Here is a 25,038-nt window from a genome sequence, read left to right as displayed (position 1 = left end):
TTTTGTACCGGTTAACTACACAGGTATGGGTATGGTATTGCTCTACCCGTCCCATACCCCTACCCATTGCCATCCTTACTGGTCAGAGTATATGAGATTGAGCGATTTCTAGCAAGCTCATGAGAAGGTAAGGAGTATGACTAATAAGCTCCACTAGTGGGGTTTATCCTTAGGCGTATCAGCTAACAATAGGTGAAACTTCTGCAAGCTAAACTGACAATTCAAGGCATAGTCCATTGTTCGGTTGTGAAGAAGTCTAATCTTGTTGCTCTAGGTGGAAGTTCAACTTACCAGTCTCCACTGAAAATTCTGGTATATCAAACATTGTTTGGAACAGTTGACAAACTTATGTGCCTCGAGATCTGGTGGGGGGTTGTTAGATTATAGATGGGTTTTGGCCCATATAAGACAATAATCCCTGGTTAACCTCTAAGACCCATTTAGGTGCATGGAAAGTGGTGGGAAATTTAGTACCATACTGCTATAGTAGTAAGAGCGAGACCCCTTTATAAGGGCTGCTCTACCACATGCCATTGGGAGCTCAGGAAGAGGAGTTGTACACACGCGCTCCTCCTCCTCCGCCGCCCGCCTCACCTCGTCACGACTCACGCACCGTGGTTTGCGTGAATGAGCCGAGCCAAGCCAAGCCTTATTTTTCCTCTCTCTGTGCTACTTCCGGCGAGCCCATCCCGACGACCGTGTGCACGGTTGGTCGGGAAAGCAGGTGCCTCCGGAACCCTGTCGTTCGATATCCTTCCCGAGAGAACGACAATAAGGTTTTTGGGGAGTATCTCGATGCGACTGCTCCCGATCCATCCCGCCCTCCTCTGCTTCCACTACTTCCCCTGCATCGACACCAAGGTCGAAGACGACACCGCGAAGAAGAAGGCCATGAACGACACCGAGGCTGTTGCTGACACTGTCGCGTTGCCCTGGCGAACCATTAGGTATAATTTGTACATCCCTTGTTTACTCATTCATGTGCTAGCCGTATATGATGTGTTCATAGATGCTTCATTTCTATGTACTATACGTGCTCACATGTTTAGGTATCAGTATGAGTTGCATACCGTATTTGTCATGCTTACTGTTTACTCGTGGATTAGTCTAATCGAAAAGGTGCTGATATTTCCAACAGTCGGTTCCTATCTCCATCGTCTACTCCCGTGACTAGAGGGGTTGGGGACCCCGGCGATTCGTCCCAACCCATGGGTAGGCAGCTTCGTGTGTGGGCGCCGTTGCCTCTGGCCATAATGACAACAATGCATCCAAGAATAATGCCCGAGTACAATCCCACCTCAACATCGTCCATGGTCGTGTCGAGGAGCCAGTGGGCTCAGTCTTCCATCGATCCTTCTGGTCGACGGTTTTATGTCTTTCCCCAAGGTTATCATCCCTGTCGACATCACCGACAGATGAGAGCAGATGGTGGTTTGAGATATGGTCCTGAGGATTGATGGTGGTAAATCAGCGCTCGACTTTGACGATGCAGATGGCTGACGGTGGCTCCCCGGTGATGCGCTACCGACATCGGGCTTCTTCATAGACTCGCAACTCCCTTATTGGCTATGGCTCTCCTCCGAGCCTGACGATAGATAGGGGCGGTGATGGCATACACAAGATTACCTAAGGACTCCTTTGTAATTTTATTTTCTTATTAGATGGGGTTCCCTACAAACTTCTAAAGACATGTGCCATCACTTGACCCTTCTCGTCAGATCCACTTTCGTTCATTGTATTCTGCTTGTTTGTGATTAATAGTACACACATTTGCCTAAAAAACTTGTTGGGCAAAAACTGCATGAAATTGCCTTGTGAGAATACTTTAATACATCAATTAAAATGTAAAAAATACTAGTATATGAATTAAACTCGCGGGTATAATTTAGTCCAAAAGCAAGACAACTCAGCCTTATCCTGCCTCATGGTGTGCCACACTGGCTAGTCATTCACGCACGTCACACGTGTCAAATTCCTCCAATCCAAATTAATTGACACCCACCTAGCACAACTTTGTTATTTTGCAATTAACTCTGAAAACTTTTGTCAAGTTGTGACCTTCGACCCTCACCCTAGTGTGACAAATCGGGTGCTTCCTAAGAACCCTGCAATAACATGCTCTGTGCTCCCTCTTAACACATATACAGTCCACCAAACAACTCTAATTATATGTACTCACTATGTCTACACTTAGCATATCTCGGAGGAACAACCATACCAAAATTGTGCAGGCTACCAAACACACCCTATATGAACAAACACAGAGGCTTTGCGTTAAGGTGGATCTGAAGAAATAGTGAGGAAGAAACTCACACAAAAAGTCTAATCTAGAAATTAGTGCAGAATGTAGATAACTGAGCCAAGAGATACAAAGAACTGCCACCATACATAATCATGGTAAATTGCTTCACGGTATTATTTCTTTCATTTCACAAGACAAACGCTTAAGTGATAGAATATTATGAACAAGAACCTAAAATACACCACTAATTACATCAAAATTGTCTAAGAGCAATACACAATTGGCAAGTAGTTGTCACAAGGATTCTGCGGTACAACAATAGATGATGGTTGTTAGATAAGCTATTGTAAATCATCTGCGACTACCGCTGCAATAGCAATACTGGAATAGGTGCAATGGGAAGACATGATCTATGACATACCCTTTTCTCCGAGTGCTGCCTGTAGTTGTTTTTTGTGTTGGCTGGTAGAAGAAAACAACGGAGTGAGTGGTGGGGAGGAAATTTCACTGCTCTCTCTGCTACTTCTGGCCTCAAGCAACTTATTGACTGTAATGAGGGGTGTTCTCTGGGTGTTCGAGGGTATGGAGAAACTGCGAGCCAAGGAAGCAGGTGGCCGCGGAAGCGGCGAGGCTGTCTGCGACGCTGTTGGCGAGGCACAGACAGGTGCCGTAGGAGCTTGGCGCTTTGATACCAAAGGACCGGAGTAGCCAACTAGACCACAAGACCGGAGGGGCTCAACATTGGCCGGAGGCCTAGGCAGCTCATGAAGCTCATCGATTTTGGGGGATACTATTGAAGGTGGGAACATCTTGGGTGAAACTGGCAACGGCTGCCTAGCATGAACACACGACTTGGATATCATCGCATGAGGACGGCCCATGGATGACTTGGGATCAGGCTTGCTTGATCCTGCTTTGCTTGGAATCGGACCAGACCAGGACTCTCTCTTTAACTTCTTACTAAAATCAGAGTTTGATGGCAGTTTAATGGGACCACTATGCATGGTGCTCGCCTTGTAATCTTTCGCCGGTGGAGATGAATGCCACAAGTTGGCTGCAGCGCCATCTTTACTTTCGAAAAAATGCACGGAATGATGAGACCTGTGAATAGCTGCTGATCTGGGATAGTCATCATCCGCTGGTGTTGGGAGTTTGTATGAGTGCCGGGCTGAAGATGGCCGGATTTGCCGAAGCCTCTCTGTTTGATCGACAAAATTGTCAGCAAACATTGGAGCTGAATGTGTGATGATCTCAGGCTTCACTTGTGGAGCTACAGCTTCTGCCTTCAGTAGCTTCACCTCTTCCTGCATATGAGCAGATAGGAATACTAAAAACTTCAGAGTATGTACACAGAACGATCTTTAAGTTGGTAAATGGTAGTAGTATAGGTCTGTTTGTCCAAGTTATAAATATGGACACGGCTAGGAAATTGCAATGTTTTACAAGTGCGCATTAGTAAGTGGAAGCTCACCTGCTTGATCTCTTTTATTGGCGTTGGGGAAGTTCTCAGGTCTCCTTTATCCAACTGTACGTAGAAAGCAGATATAATTAAACAGCTACAAGATAGATATTTATACATATAATAAATAATGTTGAAGTATTAGAATTAATGTACGCGAAATATCACCAAGGTGAATATTATTCTAATCGTACCAACAATGATATTATATGTTTGCACCATGTGGTTGGAGATTAACCTAGCTCAAATGTTACAACTAGCTTACTTACATATTTGCTACTTGTGCACCATGTGCGGCGAAATATTAATATCAGGAATATATTGCTATACATGTAATAAAATGGAAGCTCTAGATATGAGGAAGTGACATTGTGGAAAAGTGTGAGGCGCATAGAAACCGGGTGACTTACATCCATTGAACCTCTCGAAGCAATAAAATCTTGGTCCCTATCATTTATTTCATAGTCAAAACTCAGTTCTCTGTCATCACTACAAGTCTCTTGGTAAGAGCTGGAGCCATCGTTGTCAGATTCATTATCCTCAAGGCCGGTGAACTGATAGTCAATGTGCTGTTTCTCAGCTATTGTTTTTACATGGGGTTCAAGTGCCTCAAGGCACTTGAGTCCTCTCCTGAAAAAAATTAGCTGAATGTCCAAGCAATGTGCCTAGTTAGGTTATGTGCCACTCACTGTCAGGAACACAATGAAAGAAAGGGTTAGCCCACCTGAGAAGCATGATGGCGAGCAGCCTGTGTTAAAAGACTATGGAATTGCCCCTGCTTCAGCGATTTCAAGCGAAATATGAACAACGCTGCATCCTCTTGGTATTCAACAAGTGAATCTTGCAGTTGTTCTGCAGAAAATGATTCGACTTTTGAATTCTTTGACTGTCCTTTTTGTCCATAAGATGCCCTCATGACTTCGTACGCCTCCCTGTATGAAAAGGTAACACTTTAAAAGACGAGTCTCAATGATGAATGCAAAATAAGATCATGTTGGTTATGTTAAAACCTTTTCGTGTCACATTGGTGCTTCATTTCCTGCATCAATGTGAAGAAAACAAAAGGCATACCATGTCAAAAATTGATGTAAACTTAGATGTTTGTTCTGTATATGACAGATGTTTCCTGTGAACAAATTTGAGGATTTACGGTCTTGTAGAAGTTAAGAAATATTAGTGGAGGTGTGGATAACATTTGTAATATTCAAACTAGTGTATCGAATTGTGGAAAGGTTGTAGAGGAAACTTTAAATGCCAAACCTCCACGGTTTGTAGCTCCTTGAGAAGAGATTCCGACGGGGTAGTGATTGTATGAATGATATGTGTACGCTGATAAGCAAATTTTGAAGCATGTCAGCAGATAATAAATTCTAACTGCATTAAACAAATCTAATGAATGTCAAATGTTCCTGCAAAAAGAAACATATTTTAATAGGAAAAGGCTTACATAGTTATCCAGGGACTTTGTTAGTTCAAACTGGGCCTTTCCAAGCATCATCAGCACTCTGCCTGCAACATTTTGAATTAATATAAAGAAGGCGAAATGCTTAAAGAGAGCAGTAATTACACAAATAAACACCAGTCTAATTTAGCTTAGACGGTCAGAACTTGAAATCTTAAAATCAGAAAAACGAAGTTGTACCTGAACTATGTAGCACAATCAATACATGAAAGATCAAGCCTTAAAGAAATTAGAAACTTACACGGCATACGACTCCCTATCCCATCAGGAATAACAACTGGCGGGATCTAGACTCACCCCATAAACCAATACTGGTCATTATTCCTGCACACTTTATCCTCACTCGTGCATAATGTGCACCGACCCCCTCCGCCCTTGGAGGGGTCTCGGCCTTCAGTTCTTCGGGCGTCCTCCTTTACACCGATCCAGTGTGCACTGACCCCCTCCGCCCTTGGAGATGCCATGACCGACTTGAGATGGATTTCGAACATAGGAGGGACCCTGCGTCCCCTGGCCTTATGGCAGTACGTCCAGATCTGGCGGATGGTGCAGACAATGCAGTTGTCTACCTCTTCGGGCGTCCTCCTATAGCATTGGACTTCAGACGCCCAGTACATGTCCAAGAGCTGCTACGACACCCTTTCCCAGTGAGTGGTCAGTTCACTCTTGGAGGCTTATCTAGAAGCCGTGGGTTGTTCTGAGGGTCCATTTATTCATGTGGCTTGCCCTACCAGGACCGTTGTTGGATCATTGAGCGCCTTGTTGTGCGACGCCACCTACAATACACACTGAGTTGCGAGCTATGTGACCAGTCTGAGGAGATGATGACCCATCTCCCCTCTAGCTACTCCTTTTGACACACGGTGTGGCCTGAGGTGCTCTCCTGGATCTGATTGACGACTCGCCACCCAACTGAGGGGGTGGGTTTCGTGGACTTTCTTGCCATTCCATCCAAACCTCGGCTCGGAAGGGAGCGTCCTCTGCCATCATGCTTGTGGTTTGGTGCATCTGGAAGCACCACAACACGATCATCTTCGACAACGCTCAGCTCAGCTTAGATCGCCTCCTCGACATGATTAAGTCAGAGGAAAATTGGCGATGGCAAGCGTGAGAGTGCTTGCGGTGAGGCAGTGCCTAGTGTCTAGTGCATCGTGTTGTATTACCGGGTGTGCCCTTCTTAGGGCTTGTACAAATTCTTCTTTCTATAAATGCATCAAAACCCAAGGCTTATGTGTTTTTACTGTATGTTTTACACCATATATTGCGATAATCTGCCTAGTGGACAACTCACCACTATCATCATCCTCATCATTTAGTGCATTTTTTGCAAGTAAGCAACTTCCCATTTCCTTCAAAGCCTCCGAAAACTCTGCATAATACATTCAACCCATTAATGAAGGGTGGCATCGACAAACAAGCTATCAATTTCTTAAGTATTACTTACTCTGTAAACAAATGTAAGACTAGGTCACTACTTAATGACCTAAAACGTCTTATATTTGTTTACAGAGGGAGTAGAACAGTAAGTACCATAGACGCTATTTGTTGTAGTGGCTGCAGCTGAAAGCAAGCCGTCATAACACTTCCTCATTTGTTCCACATCCTGCAGTGAAGTTCGAAATGTATTTCAGTATCACAAAATGCATGATTGCAGAATGATGAGTTCCCTGCTCTTCACCAAACTAAAAATGGTAGCATTGTTTAACCGTGGGCCAGCAATAAATAGGGGGCTTTCACGTGATTTTTGAATGAAGGGATATAATTCTTATAAATTTGTAATCAGTTTATAAATAATTTGTGTTGGTTGTGTTCATCAGATTGTTGCAGATTCCGGGGGCCTTGTCTCGAGAACCAAGTAGCGTGGCAGTTTCAGCCATTATAATATCACTATTCAGTGAACAGAAGATATGGTTGCATCACATTAGTCTATTTTTACCTGTGTCAAAGTGAACTACTCGAATGTTACATTTCAAGGTATTCTTCCGTGCTATCCGTCATGTGAAAGAACAGAATGTAAGATACCTATGCCAGATAACTGAACCCCTCCAAGAATACCTTTCAAAGTGTTATTCAGTATCATCCCTCGTAAGGAACAACAGAATTTAAGATATCTACATCAGATAATTTGACTGCTCAAGGTTACATTTCAAGGTGTTATTCAGTGTTATCCCTTATCATATTGAAGTAGAACAATAATAATTTAAGATTAGGTTGTATATATATTCTAGAATTCAGAAATCATAACTTCACTATGACGCCGTTCAACCCAAGCCAGAATCACTGAACAGCTGCAACAGTAAGCATGATTACGACATCTAAATCGTGCTCAAATAACGTCACTATCCCAAGTCCAAACAGCTTATCCAGTCAAGATTATGTCTATTCAGCGTCCTTGCCGCATCAACGACCCGCAAAGTATCAGAACTGGAATATCTCTCATAGATTAATGGCATGATGTTTTTTTTGTTGAATATAAGCTCCCATAGCTATGACAGAAAGAAACTTCGATGCTAAGTTATGGACCTTTATCTATCACATTACTTCCGGTCAAGATAATGCACTCTTTGTTGAAATTTTGAGTCAAAATTACGTCTAAAGGCTGGCATTTTTTATTGTAGCAACTTTCTCCGGTCGACGCTTCCATCCATAGACTTTGACCAGACAAAAAGGGCTTCTGCACAAATACCTAAAGGCAACTGCAGAGAAGTTGCATGTCCTTGTCATGGATTAGAGCCTAACAACTAAACTACCTACTGGAAGATATTTTTATGAAAAGAAATTCCTACTTGCATCAACGTGAGGCAATCTCAAACATTTTTTATCCTAAAGGTGGCTCGTATAGATTACTTAATCTCTCAATTAATGGAGAAACATTTGTATCATAGTGTTGATCATGATTCATGGACTGATTGATGCATGGACAGTACATGACAAATTCTCAGGAATGACCATATTTCAATTTTGCATGCGGATCACCTTCTATTGAAATAAAATCAAATGACGATTGGCTCCATCCCTCCAGGCTCATTGAGAAAATAAAATACTATAGTTTGATGATAACAAATAAGAACAGCCCACTCTTCCTGAAAAAAGGCGCCCGGGAAGACCACAAATTTCCAGGCGAGATCCGATTTTGACGCCGATTTCACGAGGAACCACGGAAACAAACCCCAAAATCGCACAAAGGAAAAAAGGGCGGATGAGGAGATGGAGCGGGCGGACCTGGGCAGCTTCGGCGAGCTCGTCGAGCTTGGCGGGCGGCGGGGCGTGCGCCTTCCGCTCCTTGGGGTAGTGGTGGCCGAAGCCCCGGAGCCTCCGCAATGGTGATTTCATCTCCGGCCGATGCCTCCGAGACGCCACGCTGTGCGCGGGGAATTGATCAGTCTCTGTATTGATCAAGAGGCTTTATATGGTTGTCTCTCGGGTCTGTCTCTTGTTCTTCTTTGGCGATTGTGTAAGACCGGGGTAGGAAACTGACTCACGAGGGGTCTTTCCCAGCGCCAAACCAAAGCCCGGTGACTCCTGCTCGCCTACCCTTGGCAGGCCGTTGTACATATAGCAGCAGGGAGGGCTCACAATTATATAAGTGAAATCTGAATAGTAAATGGTAAATAAAATCACTTAAAAAAGAATAGTAAATAAAAACATGATACCCTATAAATTTTATTTCTCCCTTCTATTTTTCGCACCTACTTTTCGTATATGGTCCACGAGAGTCTCAACATGAATCTCCCGGGAAATGCACAGGAAGGAGACACATGAGGTCGACGCTACCCTCCTTGGTGTCGACCTACACACCTCGCGCCAAGCTCTAGGGCATTGACTCCTCCCTCTCGCCCGGACGATTGGCTGCAATGCACCGGCGATTTTCACCACTATGAACCAACCTGCATCAAACTTCACGAGATTGAAGGTGTGGATCACCGATATGATCTTGATACGTACATACTATACATGTATATGTATATGCACAATTTTTTCAGATTTTTTATGATGCAAAATACTATCCGGCGAAAAGTAGGTAAAGGGCTATGTGCTTTTAAATGTTATGAGACTCCATTTTCGTTGATATCTACTTGAACCGAACTCACGCCGCTCTTCTCTATGGAGCCTACTTTTCCGTGCGTATATTGTTGATCAACAGTTGATCTTTACTAAGCGTTCTTTGCAACTCAGGCTTATTAAGCTAGACACTTTTGTATGAAAAAAACACAGAAACTCCTGGGTGCTCCACATCCCTATACGAATATTAATTAAACTTAAAAAATACCAAAAATATTCAAGAGAATCTAAAATTTGAGGATATCAAATATGGGTTCCCAATCTACTCCCGTGTGAAATTTTATGAATAAAATACCAGAAAACGTATCCGTGGAGAAGGAAATACTGTCCGAACAAAAATCCATCCAAACCGTTTTTCTGTACATAGGAAATCTTTGTCTTTTTGCCACGAATACGTTTTCTGGTATTCTTTCACGAAATTTTACACGGGAGTAGATCTGGAACCCAGGTTTGATATCCCAAAATCTCAGTTTTTTTTTCAAATTTCTTGGTATTTTTTTTGAATTTAATGTTCGTATAGGGGTGTGAAGCACCCGGGTGCTACAAATCCACTTCCCTTTTCTATGGCTTAATATATTTATATTTTCGTGAAATTTGGTGGAGAGGGTAGTAGAGGAGTAGCATTAGGAGCATTGCTTATGTTGTGATAGTATGAAACTTGCATATTTCAAGATTTGGTGGCACGTATCACTACTATACACATCACAAAAACAAATTTACATATCCCAGGGATTGGTGGAACTCACGTAACTATTAAGACTAGTCACAATGGGTGGTAACATAGAGTAGTAACATGCCTATGTTATTACTCTATGTTACTACCTCTATAGTGGAGAGTAACATATGTGTGGTAACATGCAACACTTCATTTATTAGGCTAAAGACTCATCTTGCCTTGATATGTGTGATGTTACTCAAACTAGTAGTAACTAACTATGTTACCACATGCCTCTCTTTTTTCATTTATTGCTTGCCACATCATCTATTTTATCTAGATATGTGTGATGTTACTACCTATGTTACTCCACTGTGGGTAGTCTAAATAGACCTAAGAAGAAAGGAAACCTAAAAAATAAGCTGGTACAGGGGGGCATGGGCTTTTCTAACTACAAGCAAGGACAACACTCTATCCTAAGAAGCTTAGTATCTTTAGAGATGTTCCTTATGTTGTATAAACGTCGCTTGGATGTTTATGTAACATTCAGATTGCCTGAATTCACACAGAGTGCAAGGAAAATAATTATGTGAACCATGTAAGAGTAACTCTAGCAGAGTCGTCGTGTAGCCCCCATCACCATATTTTTTTAGGGCACTCCGTATCGACCTGCGAGCCTCCATGTGACATCCTGGCTGAATAGGAATGATAGACTACTTATATCAACAGGGTATACCTTCTTTTCTAGGAGCCATTCGAAGAGAACCTCAAAGTTAAGTGTGCTTGACTTGGAGCAATCCGAGGATGGGTGGCTGACTGAAAAGTTGATCCCTAGTGCGCACGAGTGAGAACAAAGTGCACATAAAAGACTAGTGTGGTCTATGAGGACAGTCTAGATCCCAGGCGCAACGGCCTCGATTTGGTGGGTGAACCGGTGGGTTTGGCGGGGGTGTTACACTTGGTATCAGAGCCAACCCTCGCGGTCACATAGGGCGTGTGTGGGATAGTGATGCATACTTGGGGAACATGTGAATGTTGGCACTAGTGCGCACAGATGTGTGCCAAGTGGGAACGTTCATGTTGGGCCAACGAAGGCGTCAGTTCCTTTGAGGAGGGGTATATGCGACATCCTGGCTTAACAAAAATGATAGAATACTCATATTAACACAGTGCACATTCTTCTTCGGGAGCCCTTCGTCAAAGGAACCTCAAAGTTAAGCGCGCTTAGTTTGCAGTAATCTGAGGATGAGTGGCTGACTGGGATGTTGATCCGAGGTGCGCAAGAGTGAGGACAAACTACGCAGGAAAGACTAGTGTTGGTCTGTGTGGGTATCCTAGATCCCATGCGCAATAGCCTAGACCCGGTGGGATGAACCAATGAGTTTGGTCAGGGCGTTACACTCCATATTTGGAGGTTGAACGAGGCGATATCACGTGTGCTCCGTCTGCCCAAATGATGGCGCCGCAGACATTTCAAGACGCACACTCATTTCCGTCACCGCTTACATCCCCGCGCCTTCTTCGATTTGTGCCACATCCAACACCCTCTTGCCTCCGTTGTGCTGTTCTTAGACCTCCAACGCTTCACTGCAGGACAATGACTTCTTCCCGCCATCCGACCACATCACTCCTTCCGCCACGCGACCTCGACGACTTGCCCGAGGTAATTTCCCCCAACCTTTTCCCATAATTTAGCTAGTCATAAATTTTTGTAGATGACATAGGATTCAATAGATGGATCCGATTACATAGCTAATGTTTTTGATGATTCGGCGTTAGATTCAAGCTCCGAGTCCGATAGTGAAACCATGGACGCCAAAGAAGATGAGGTGATATTGATGGTTGCCGAATGGATATCATCAACGAGAGAGAAGAGGAAGCGCCTAGGCTTGGTCATGTGACATTTCATGGGAAAAGTCGTTGTCCATGAGCGCCTCATGCTCAACTGCTTTGTGTCAGGTTGTGCCTTCCCGATGTACTTGTTCCAGCGTCGCTTCCACATGACCGAATGGTTGTTCCGTCATATTGCCGACGACATGCATGCTAGCGAACCTTTCTTCCATCAACGAAGAAATGATGCTGGTCTCCTGGGCTTTTCCCTTTCTAGAAGGTGCCCGCGACACTTAAGATGCTTGCATATGCTCTCCTACAAATTCATGGATGACACTCTTTGAACGTTGAGGACACAACCATGCTCCTAGCGATGCATGAAGCAAAAGACTGGTCTAGGATGCTAGGGAGTGTTGACTGTATGCACTAGAAGTGGAAGAATTACCCTGCGTCTTGGCACGGTCAATTCACTAGGTGTTACAAAGATCCAACCATAATTTTGGAAGTTATTGCCTTCGAAGATATATGGATCTTTCATTGCTACTTTGGGTAACCTGGATCTCACAATGACATGAAATTCTTGCAGAGATCTCATACGTTTGCATGGCTAGCTGCTGCTACTTCTCTACCTTGCAAATTTATGGTGAATGGCCATCAATATGACCAAGGCTAATTTCTAGCCCATGGCATCTATCCATCACAATCAACATTTGCGAGGTCAATTTCTAAGCCTGAGAGCATGAAACATAAGAATTTTGCCAGGGCGAAAGAAGTTCGGAGGAAAGGCAACGAGAGGGCATTTGGAGTGTTACAAGCAAGGTTTGCAATTGTTGGGAGCTTGCTCGTTTTTGGAACAAGCATGTCTTGCAAATATAATGACATGTTGTGACCCTACCCAAATATGATCATAGAGGATGAGAGAGATATGTCAAGCCCCATGGACTATGAAGATATTGACAACCTCGCCAGGCCTCGCGGGACCACAAACCACATCCAAGCATTTGTTGAGGCATAGTGGAAGATTGAAGACATGGCCTCACATCATCAGCCGAAAGAAGGATCTCATTGAGCATCATTAGCAGCTAGGTATGAGATAGTCTATCTAAATTGCTTTTAAACTTGTTTTATTTTTACTTGAACAATTGGTTTGATCGCATTTTGTTGCATTTGGATTATTCATTGTATTCAGAGATGGTTTGTAATAATAATTGTTGGAATATGCTCATTATTTATTTTAAATTATTATAAATAGGCTAGAAAGAACGTATGACCAATGACAGATGGGACCTACTTGCATGAAAACAATATGAAGGCCATATTATGACGACTCTGTATTTGCGCACAACTTTCACAATGTTCAAAATATTATAGAGCACAATACATATAAAATTTGTTGTACTAAATCAGCGACAATTAATATGGATCAGAGGTAGTAGAATTTTCTAATGGTTTATCACAAAGAGAGATCAAAAATAAAAACTAGAAACAGTCCTTCTATATATTTTTTGAGACAAAGGCAGACTTTCTCTAGAAAAAGAAAAAGGGGGCCGAAACAATTTAGTGACTTCGGTCCGATCATGAGCCATCATCACCCAGCTACCAAAATGAGGCCTAGCAAGCCCACTCGCCAGGCCCATGTGTTTGGCAGGAGGAGGGGAGACCTCGCCTCGCGCACAGGCGAGCATATATAAAAGGGCGTCCGCCAATCTAGGGTTTTCTTCTGGGACGCAGGCGGCGGCTTAGGGTTTTAACTCGCATCCATTCTCAAGGTAAGCCAGCAAGCACGCGCACCAAGCGCCGCCTCCTCCTCCACGAACCTCGATTCAGATCGCCCTTCACCTCACCTGGGCTCCTGTTTGATTATTCCGGTTTGTTCTTGTTCCATTGCGCCCTTCTCAGGTTAGCAGGAGACCGGCCATGGCGCCGTCGCAGCCCAAGTCAGGGCTCTTCGTGGGCATCAACAAGGGCCACGTCGTCACCAAGCGCGAGCTGCCGCCACGCCCGTCCGACCGGAAGGGGGTAAGCAGCCTCCCACCCCCACTGTCCTAGTTTCTCCCCATTCCTTTTCTGCCATTTGGTCTCCTTGTGCAATTGATCTACCCATGCATATTATGATGGCTTCTGCTTGTTGTTTAGGCTTATTCATGTGTTCAGGCTGGTGAGATGTTGACATTCATTGCAGTATTTTGTGCTTGTTTGAATACTATCTTGGTGTACGTGTATCTTTGTTGTAGTTATGATCCAGAAGAGGTAGTGCTCTAAGTGTTAGAGCATTGTAGCATAGTTTGATTGATATTACTGAAGGTCCCAGCTTGTCTGGTTAAGTGTGTGACGTGTATCTTGCAATTACATGAAAGCCCTCAAAACTGAGGACTAAGAGAATGTACATATTGAGGCCAGCCTGGTGCCTGTAATTCTTGGAACTCCCAAGTTGCTAGCCCTGCAGGCTCAAATGTGCCAGCTTAATCAAGTACTCCCTCTGTCCCATAACATAAGAGCGTTTTTTGACACCAACTTTCTAATTCTGTGTTAATAAATGCAGTTTTGAACATCTCGTAGCTTTAGTTTTAATTTCCTATTGTTGCTCATGTGTTGATCTGGCTATTCTTCCTGACTTGATTACTGATACAGACATGTTGTATTTTCATCCCTTGCATATTATTTAATCAATTAGTACTAGCTTGTCATGTTAAAACTCAAAATAGAACTTGCTACTCGCTCTGTCACATAATATAAGAACGTTTTTCTAGCTGTTTTAGCTTGAAAAACGATCTTATATTATGGGACAGAGGGAGTAGTTTTGAAGCAAATTAACTATCTATACACGACATATAATGCCCAAACAAAAACAAAACTGAGTTATTTGGCCATTGTAGTTGGCTATTTTTAACAAAACTTGTGGGAAACTAAAACAAAGTCAACTTTGCATTTGTATGTTTCTCTGCTTTTTCAATAATTTGTACATGTCTATTCAGTTTGTATTTTCTTTACATTGTTATCTTGGACAATTTTTGCAGAAAGGTACCAAGAGGGTGCTGTTTGTCCGGAACTTGATTAGGGAGGTTGCTGGATTTGCTCCCTATGAGAAGCGTATCACTGAGCTTCTTAAGGTTGGAAAGGACAAGCGTGCACTCAAGGTCGCCAAGAGGAAGCTTGGTACTCACAAGAGAGCAAAGAAGAAGAGGGAGGAGATGTCAAGTGTCCTCAGGAAGATGAGGTGTGTAACCACTGTCTTATTATTGCAGTTTATATTATGGACACTATTTTACTATGTTATCCTATAGTTCATTTTCCTTTTTGTTCTAGATAATTCGTCCTCTTACATCATGAATGATGAATTTGTTGATCACTAGTTGCTTCGGTGGCTTCCAACAATGTTTTTTAAATGCCCCTTTTCAAGCCAGTGGCTTTTCTATATTGCAAGTAGTGTAGGCTGTAGACAACAGCATCAACTTGGAAGATGTCAGTGCTATGGTGCTGTAGACAATGGAGCAACCTTGGTCATAATCATTGTTGTTTTATGTGGTTCTTTAGTTGTTTCTTTTGCTTGACCAAAGTCCATTCGTCCTACCAATCAGGAAACATAAATAGCTCCTGTAATTTCTTTTTCCCTATAACAATAATGTATATGAATGAGCTCATTGTTCTGTCATGTAGGTCTGGTGGTGGTGGTGCTGCGGACAAGAAGAAATAGATTTTGCATGTTGGTGAAATTCTATTTATCTCAATGCGTTGCCCCGTATTTCCATATTATGCCAAGTCTGTAGTCTGTAGCCTGTGGCAATTTCAAGTTCAGAGTCAAACTATGAATTTTCGACACTATATTTGCAAGTGGAGTAACATGGTAGTACATTGCATTCTGAGTTCAGAGTAAAACCGTGAGTTTTTGGCACTATCTTAGTGGGTGGTTTCTATTTTGAGAATACCTATCACCTTTTCTTCACAGAAATCAAGCGTCTTTGTTTTATTACTTTAATATCCGAGCTATCTGTATGGCGATGGTCGTATGTTCTTCCCAGACCTTATTGATCTGGGCAGTAAAGCAGGTTTGATTTTGTATCCTTTAGGACCTTGAGAACTTGGGCCCTGTTTGTCCTTAATGCCCCTTCGGTGGGGGAGTGTGCGGTTTTCATGGTCTGACAGCCCATTTAGTAATGGCCCCTTCGGTGGAGAAGTGTGCGCGGCATCGCTGGAAACAAAATCATATGGCCAAAACTGGTTGAAACTGGTTGTTTTCCAGCTCAAAAAACTGGTTGTTTCCAATGCATGATGCATTATCGGACGAGGAGTTTACACTCATGGTGGTCGGCCTGGTAGCTATCTGGTCAGCACGGACGAAAGCAATTCATGAGAATATATACCATAGTGGCATAGTCCGTTTGCAACTCATGGATTCAAAGAATATATACCATAGTGGCATACTCCCTCCGGCCTAGTGTCAAAAAAGCGCACATTATGTGACGGAGTAGTAGATGCGATAAAAATTAAAGACACATGACTCTTACGTAATAAAGTGTGCGCAGCAGCATCGATTTGTAGGAACGATGGATGTCTGTTCCTAGTAGCATCAGCGCAGAGGCTATTGCATGTCGTGAACGGCTCACTTTGGCTTCAGAATTAGAGCATCTTCAGCCGCGCCCCAAACAGACCCCTCATATGATTTTTTTCGCTCCGGCGCCGAAAAAACGTCCCAGTCGCGTCTCCAGGACGCAGAAATCCGCCGGCTTGGTCCGTTTTTTGGCCCGGCGATCGCAGGCGGAACCTGCCGCACTGGGGGTGGGGCTCGGGGGCTTCGGCCCAGTGCCCACACCGTCAGGTGAAAAGTCAAGCCTATCGTCCATATTCGCCTCCCCCCCTCGCGAGCTCGTCCGCCACCCGGCCGCGACCCAGCTATCCCGTCGCCGCACACCGCCCGCCACAGCTAGATAGGCCATTCCCCGTCGGAAAAAGAGCAAAGGTTTCGCCGAGACAGCCTCTCCACCACCATCTGGGCCATTTTTTCGGCGTTCCGTCCGCGCAGGGGCGGTGTACCGGCGGGTGCGCGCCCACCGCGCCCGCTAGGTGTTCGGTGATTTGCCTGCCTCGGCAATGGACTCAGACGACAAGGAGGCGCTTGCCACGCTGCTGGAGGAGGAAGCCGATGCCGACGTTCAGGAAGAGGAACATCTCATGGTCCTCGCCGCCCTCTCCGGCCTGCCGGCGAGCAATGAAAAGCCGCGGCGAGGTGGCTCGGCGCCGGGGCGGATGAAAGCAAAGAACCGGTGCTACCTCTTGAGCATGCGTTGGTTTTCCCTTGAAGAGGAAAGGGTGATGCAGCAAAGTAGCGTAAGTATTTCCCTCAGTTTTTGAGAACCAAGGTATCAATCCAGTAGGAGGTTACACGCAAGTCACCTTGTACCAGCACAAACAAATAAGAACCTTGCAACCAACGCAATAAAGGGGTTGTCAATCCCTTCACGGCCACTTGCAAAAATGAGATCTGATAGAGATAATAAGATAAATATTTTTTTTTGTATTTTTAGATATAGATTGGAAAGTAAAGATTGCAAAATAAACGGCAGCAGAAATAGCAAATCGATAGGAAAATAATATGATGGAAGATAGACCCAGGGGCCATAGGTTTCACTAGTGGCTTCTCTCAAGATAGCATAATCTACGGTCGGTGAACAAATTACTATCGAGCAATTGATAGAAAAGCGCATAGTTATGAGAATATCTAGGCATGATCATGTATATAGGCATCACGTCCGCAACAAGTAGACCGAAACGATTCTGCATCTACTACTATTACTCCACACATCGACCGCTATCCAGCATGCATCTAGAGTATTAAGTTCATAAGAACAGAGTAACGCATTAGGCAAGATGACATGATGTAGAGGGATAAAATCAAGCAATATGATATAAACCCCATCTTTTTATCCTCGATAGCAACAATACAATACGTGCCTTGCTGCCCCTGCTGTCACTGGGAAAGGACACCACAAGATTGAACCCAAAGCTAAGCACTTCTCCCATTGCAAGAAAAATCAATCTAGTAGGCCAAACCAAACTGATAATTCAAAGAGACTTGCAAATATATCAAATCATACATATAAGAATTCAGAGAAGAACCAAATATTGTTCATAGATAATCTTGATCATAAACCCACAATTCCTCAGATCTCGACAAACACACCGCAAAAATAACTACATCGAATAGATCTCCAAGAGAATCGAGGAGAACTTTGTATTGAGATCCAAAGAGAGAGAAGAAGCCATCTAGCTAATAACTATGGACCTGAAGGTCTGTGGTAAACTACTCACACATCATCGGAGAGGCTATGGTGTTGATGTAGAAGCCCTCCGTGATCGATTCCCCCTCCCGCGGAGCGCCGGAAAAGGCCCCAAGATGGGATCTCACGGGTACAGAAGGTTGCGACGGTGGAAATAGGGGTTTCGTGGTGCTCTCGGATGTTTTCAGGGTATATGAGTATATATATAGGCGAAAGAAGTAGGTCGGTGGAGCCACGAGGGTGGGGGGCGCGCCTCCTTGCCTCGTGGCCGCCTCGTTGCTTCCTTGACGTCCACTCCAAGTCTCCTGGATTGCGTTTGTTCCAAAAATAACTCTCCCGAAGGTTTCATTCCATTTGATTTTCCTTTTCCGCGAAACACTCAAATAGGCAAAAAAAAACAGCAATTTGCACTGGGCCTTCGGTTAATAGGTTAGTTCCAAAAATAATATAAAAGTGCATAATAAAGCCCATTAAACATCCAAAACAGATAATATATTAGCATGAAACAATAAAAAATTATAGATACGTTGGAGACGTATCAAGCATCCCCAAGCTTAATTCCTGCTCGTCCTCGAGTAGGTAAATGATAAAAAACAGAATTTTTGATGTGGAATGCTACCTAACATAATTTTCTAAGTAATTCTATTAAGTGTGGCATGAATGTTCAGATCCGAAAGATTCAAGACAAAAGTTTAATATTGACATCAAAATAATAATACTTCAAGCATACTAACTAAGCAATTATGTCTTCTCAAAATAGCATGGCCAAAGAAAGCTTATCCCTACAAAATCATATAGTTTGGCTATGCTTCATTTTCATCACACAAAAATGCTCTCATCGTGCACAACCCCGATGACAAGCCAAGCAATTGTTTCATACTTAAGTAATCTCAAACTTTTTTCAACTTTCACGCAATACATGAGCGTGAGCCATGGACATAGCACTATGGGTGGAATAGAGTATAATGATGGGGGTTGTGTGTAGAAGACAAAAAAGGAGAAAGTCTCACATTGACGCGGTTAATCAACGGGCTAGGGAGATGCCCATCAATTGATGTCAATGCAAGGAGTAGGGATTGCCATGCAACGGATGCACTAGAGCTATAAATGTATGAAAGCTCAACAAAAGAAACTAAGTGGGTGTGCATCCAACTTGCTTGCTCACGAAGACCTAGGGCATTTGAGGAAGCCCATTGTCGGAATATACAAGCCAAGTTATATAATGAAAAATTCCCACTAGTATATGAAAGTGACAAAACAAGAGACTCTCTATCATAAAGATCATGGTGCTACTTTGAAGCACAAGTGTGGAAAAAAAGGATAGTAGCATTGTCCCTTTCATTTCTCTTTTTTTGGGGCCTTTTTTTTATTTGGCCTTACTTTTTTTGGGACAATGCTCTATTAATGATGATCATCACACTTCTCTTTATTTACAACTCGATACTAGAACAAAATATGACTCTATATGAGTGCCTCCGGCGGTGTACCGGGATGAGCAATGAATCAAGAGTGACATGTATGATAAATTATGCATGGTGGCTTTGCCACAAATACGATGTCAACTACATGATCATGCAAAGCAATATGACAATGATGAAGCGTGTCATAATAAATGAAACGGTGGAAAGTTTCATGGCAATATATCTCGGAATGGCTATGGAAATGCCATAATAGGTAGGTATGGTGGCTGTTTTGAGGAAGATATAAGGAGGTTTATGTGTGATAGAGCATATCATATCACGGGGTTTGGATGCACCAGCGAAGTTTGCACCAACTCTCAAGGTGAGAAAGGTCAATGCACGGTACCGAAGAGGCTAGCAATGATGGAAAGGTGAGAGTGCGTATAATCCATGGACTCAACATTAGTCATAAAGAACTCACATACTTATTGCAAAAATCTACAAGTCATCAAAGCATTACGCGCATGCTCCTAGGGGGATAGATTGGTAGGAAAAGACCATCGCTCGTCCCCGACCGCCACTCATAAGGATGACAATCAAAAAACACCTCATGTTTCAAATTTGTCACACAACGGTTACCATACGTGCATGCTACGGGACTTGCAAACTTCAACACAGGTATTTCTCAAATTCAAAACTACTTAACTAGCACGACTCTAATATTACCATCTTCATATCTCAAAACAATCATCAAGTATCAAACTTCTCATAGTATTCAATGCACTTTTTATGAAAGTTTTTATTCTACCTATCTTGGATGCCTATCATATTAGGACTAATTTTATAGCCAAAGCAAATTACCATGCTGTTCTAAAGGACTCTCAAAATAATATAAGTGAAGCATGAGAGATCAATAATTTCTATAAAATAAAACCACCACCGTGTTCTAAAAGATATAAGTGAAGCACTAGAGCAAAATTATCTAGCTCAAAAGATATAAGTGAAGCACATAGAGTATTCTAATAAATTCCGATTCATGTGTGTCTCTTCAAAAGGTGTGTACAGCAAGGATGATTGTGGTGAACTAAAAAGCAAACACTCAAATCATAAAAGACGCTCCAAGCAAAACACATATCATGTGGTGAATAAAAATATAGCCTCAAGTAAAGTTACCGATGGACGAAGACGAAAGAGGGGATGCCTTCCGGGGCATCCCCAAAGCTTAGGCTTTTGTTTGTCCTTGAATTTTACCTTGGGGTGCCTTGGGCATCCCCAAGCTTAGGCTCTTGCCACTCCTTGTTCCAAAATCCATCAAATTTTTACCCAAAACTTGAAAACTTCACAACACAAAACTCAACAGAAAAAATCTCATGAGCTCCGTTAGTATAAGAAAACAAATCGCCACTTTAAGGTACTGTAATGAACTCATTCTTTATTTATATTGGTGTTAAACCTACTGTATTCCAACTTCTCTATGGTTCATACCCCCCGATACTAGCCATAGATGCATCAAAATAAGCAAACAACACACGAAAAACAGAATCTGTCAAAAACAGAACAGTCTGTAGTAATCTGTATCAAACGTATACTTATGTAACTCCAAAAATTCTCAAATAAATTGGTGGACGTGAGGAATTTATCTATTAATCATCTGCAAAAAATAATCAACCTAAAACCACTCTCCAGTAAACAATGGCAGCTAATCTCGTGAGCGCTAAAGTTTCTGTTTTTTACAGCAAGATCATAAAGACTTCACCCAAGTCTTCCCAAAGGTTCTACTTGGCACAAACACTAATTAAAACATAAAACCACATATAAGCAGAAGCTAGATGAATTATTTATTACTAAACAGAAACAAAAACAAGAAACAAAAATAAAATTGGGTTGCCTCCCAACAAGCGCTATCGTTTAAGGCCCTAGCTAGGCATAAAGGCCAGAATAGATCTAGGTATTGTCATCTTTGGTATGCAATCCATAAGTGGCTCTCATAATAGATTCATAAGGTAATTTAATTTTCTTTCTAGGAAAGTGTTCCATGCCTTTCCTTAATGGAAATTTGTGACGCCCCCGTTTTGACCGTACACTAATCATGCACGCAAATGTGTACGATCAAGATCAGAGACTCACGGGAAGATATCACAACACAACTCTAAAACATAAATAAGTCATACAAGCATCATAATACCAGCCAGGGGCCTCGAGGGCTCGAATACAAGTGCTCGAACACAGACGAGTCAGCGGAAGCAACAATATCTGAGTACAGACATAAGTTAAACAAGTTTGCCTTAAGAAGGCTAGCACAAACTGGGATACAGATCGAACGAGGCGCAGGCCTCCTGCCTGGGATCCTCCTAACTACTCCTGGTCGTCGTCAGCGGCCTGCACGTAGTAGTAGGCACCTCCAGTGTCGTAGGTGTCGTCGTCAACGATGGCGTCTGGCTCCTGGACTCCAACATCTGGTTGTGACAACCAGATAGAAAGGAAAGGGGGAAAAGAGGGAGAGAAGCAACCGTGAGTACTCATCCAAAGTACTCGCAAGCAAGGAGCTACACTACATATGCATGGGTATATGTGTAAAGGGGCATATCAGTGGACTGAACTGCAGAATGCCAGAATTAAAAGGGGGATAGCTAGTCCTGTCGAGGACTACGCTTCTGGTCATCTCCATCTTGCAGCATGTAGAAGAGAGTAGATTGAAGTCCTCCAAGTAGCATCGCATAGCATAATCCTACCCGGCGATCCCCTCCTCGTCGCCCTGTTAGAGAGCGATCACCGGGTTGTATCTGGCACTTGGAAGGGTGTATTTTATTCAGTATCCAGTTCTAGTTGTCATAAGGTCAAGGTACAACTCTGGGTCGTCCTTTTACCGAGGGACACGGCTATTTGAATAGATAAACTTCCCTGCAGGGGTGCACCACATAACCCAACACGCTCGATCCCATTTGGCCGGACACACTTTTCTGGGTCATGCCTGGCCTCGTAAGATCAACACGTCGCAGCCCCACCTAGGCTCAACAGAGAGGTCAGCACGCCGGTCTAAACCTATGCGCGCAGGGGTCTGGGCCCATCGCCCTATGCACACCTGCACGTTGCGTACGCGGCCGGAAGCAGACCTAGCCCCCTTAGTACAAGCGCGAGCTTACGGTCCAATGCGGCACGCGCCACTCAGTTGCTGACGTCAAAAGAGCTTCGGCTGATACCACGACGCCGGGATACCCATAACTACTCCCACGTAGATGGTTAGTGCGTATAGACCAAATGGCCAGACTCAGATCAAATACCAAGATCTCGTTAAGCGTGTTAAGTAACCGCGAACGCCGACGAGGGCCAGGCCCACCTCTCACCTAGGCGGTCTCAACCTGCCCTATCGCTCCGCCACAAAGATCCACTCGCGGGTACTCCTACGAGCCGACCCGACTTTAGTCATCACATGTGTCATGTATATAGTATATAAGTATATACCCGTGATCACCGCCCAGGTGATCACGGCCCGATAGTATAGCACAGCAGACGGACAAGAATGTAGGGCCACTGATGGAAAACTAGCATCCTATACTAAGCATGTAGGATTACAGGTAAAGGTAACAACAGTAGTAGTAAGGATAGGCTATGCATCAGGATAGGATATCGGAAAGCAGTAACATGCTACACTACTCTAATGCAAGCAGTATAGAGAAGAATAGGCGATATCTGGTGATCAAGGGGGGGGGGCTTGCCTGGTTGCTTTGGCAAGTAGGAGGGGTCGTCAACTCGGTAGTCGAACTGGGCAGCAGCAGTGTCGGTCTCGTAGTCTACCGGAGAGAAGAGGGGGAAGAAACAGTAAATACAATGCAAACATAAACATGACGATGCATGACATGACAATGAGCAGTGCGAGGTGTGTCCTAACGCGGCAGTAGGTGGTACCGGCGAAGGGGGGGAACATCCGGGAAGGTATTCCCGATGTTTTGCGTTTTCGGACAGACGAACCGGAGGGGGAAGGTTGCTAGTTCGATATGTTAGGGAGGTGTGGTGGACGAACGGATTGCGTATTCGGATTCGTCTCGTCGTTCTGAGCAACTTTCATGTAGAAAACATTTTCATCCGAGTTACGGTTTAAAAGATATGAATTTTCAAAGAATATTTGAATTTCTGGAATTATTTGAATTTAGCAAAATGAATTATGACGTCAGCATGAGGTAATGCTGACGTCAGCAGGTCAACAGGTCGGCTGACCAGTCAAACCAGACAGGTGGGTCCAGTGGGACCCACATGTCATTGACAGGGCACTAACAGAGTTTTATAATTAACTTAAACAAGGTTATTAGCAGGTAGGCCCCACCTGTCAGTGCCTATTTAGATTAATTAATTAGTTTTATTTATAAAAACATTTTTTTTGTTAATTATGCGGCGGGGCCCGCATGTCAGTGGCTGGGGCCTGCCCAGTCAACAGTTGACTGGGGTCAACCCAGTCAACTGGGCCACCAGGACCCACTGGCAGCGACCCAGGGGGTGGCCCCAGGTGCGCCAGCTCAGCGCGGCCGGCGGCTCAACGCCGGCGACGCCAAACGCGGCGGCGCGGCTCGGATCTCGCCGGAAACGGGCTACGGTGCACCGTTTGGCCCGCGCTATAGCGCGTTCGGAAGCGGAGGCGAAGCCGCGTCGTTCTGGGGCTACAGCATGGTCGGAGCGGGGGTGCATCGACGGCGGCGACCTCAACGGTGGAGGTCGGAGGTCGGGCACGGGTGGAGCGGCGCTAGGGGGGCACGGTGAGCGGCGCGGATCTGCTATACGGGGCCCTTGGAGCCCCAGGAGCATGGGGCCGAGCTCGCTTTCGAGCTCAGGGGACCGAGGCCGCGACGGCGAGGCGAGCTGCAACGGCAAGCTCTCGGACGCGGTGGCGGGGCTAGCTCGGGGGCGCGGGCGAGCGAACGACGAGGGGGAGGAGAAGCGGAAGCTCACCGCGCGGCGCAAGAAAGGCCCGTGGGAGGCTTAGTAGCAGCAGCAGTCGCCGGAGTCGAAGAAGACGGCGGCGACCCGAGGAGGAAGGCGACGGCGTTGGGGGTGATGTAGGGGATCCCGGCTCGAGCAGGTGGTCGGGGAGGACGGGCTCGACGCGGCGGAGCTCGTGGACACGTCGGGGAGGAGAACGGGGCTCGGTGGCCGCGGCTAGGCCGGAGGCATGGCGGCGGTGGCGTTCGGGCGAGGTGGGGAAAGGGATCGGAGAGGGAGGAGAAGTGGATCTGGGAGGGGGGGCGTCGAGGGGGAGTGGGGGCAGGGGCCAGGGGGGGTGCAGGACGTCGCCCTTATCCCTTCGCCGACGGGGACGGCGAGAGGGTTCGGCGGCGACCGGCGAGCGCGGTCGCTGGGTCGGGTGAACAGGGAGGAGGGAGGCGACCGGGGGAGGTGGGCTGGCCGGCTGGGCCTGGGGGTCGGCCCAGTTGGGCCAGTGCCTAGTGGGGGAAGGGGGGGTTCCTTTTCTTGTTTGTTTTCTTTTTCTTTTTGTTCTGTTTTCTCTTTATTTATTTATTTATTTTCTTTTCTGTTTTAATTCATTTAAAAGCATTTAGGCATTTTCTAAAAACATGTTCTCTCCACAATAATTATCAGTGCAATATCTGGCACCCACCGAACATTTTTGTTTAAATTTTTGAAAACTTTTATTATTGACATT

At 44.6% G+C, this 25,038-nt stretch overlaps 2 protein-coding genes across 2 annotated transcripts; one reads left to right on the top strand and one right to left on the bottom strand.

The window, feature by feature from the left end:
- Positions 1 to 2,389: 2,389 nt before the first annotated feature.
- LOC109732654 (uncharacterized protein At2g33490) lies at positions 2,390 to 8,714 on the bottom strand. Its single transcript, XM_020291836.4, has 10 exons — positions 8,386 to 8,714; positions 6,694 to 6,766; positions 6,455 to 6,532; positions 5,149 to 5,210; positions 4,962 to 5,030; positions 4,712 to 4,740; positions 4,426 to 4,633; positions 4,112 to 4,345; positions 3,714 to 3,767; positions 2,390 to 3,546 (listed from the first exon to the last, which is right to left on the bottom strand). The coding sequence occupies exons 1-10, from the start codon at positions 8,494 to 8,496 to the stop codon at positions 2,653 to 2,655; spliced, it is 1,812 nt and encodes a 603-aa protein (XP_020147425.1). The 5' UTR covers positions 8,497 to 8,714; the 3' UTR covers positions 2,390 to 2,652.
- A 4,635-nt stretch (positions 8,715 to 13,349) lies between these two features.
- LOC109732655 (large ribosomal subunit protein eL36x) lies at positions 13,350 to 15,586 on the top strand. The gene is made up of 4 exons (XM_020291837.4): positions 13,350 to 13,479; positions 13,610 to 13,729; positions 14,728 to 14,927; positions 15,368 to 15,586. The coding sequence occupies exons 2-4, from the start codon at positions 13,628 to 13,630 to the stop codon at positions 15,402 to 15,404; spliced, it is 339 nt and encodes a 112-aa protein (XP_020147426.1). The 5' UTR covers positions 13,350 to 13,479; positions 13,610 to 13,627; the 3' UTR covers positions 15,405 to 15,586.
- The last annotated feature ends 9,452 nt before the right edge of the window (positions 15,587 to 25,038 follow it).

Source organism: Aegilops tauschii, chromosome 3 (genome assembly GCF_002575655.3).
Source record: "Aegilops tauschii subsp. strangulata cultivar AL8/78 chromosome 3, Aet v6.0, whole genome shotgun sequence".
In the NCBI taxonomy this organism is placed as follows: Eukaryota; Viridiplantae; Streptophyta; class Magnoliopsida; order Poales; family Poaceae; genus Aegilops; species Aegilops tauschii.
This window is presented reverse-complemented; position numbering and strand designations above follow the sequence as displayed.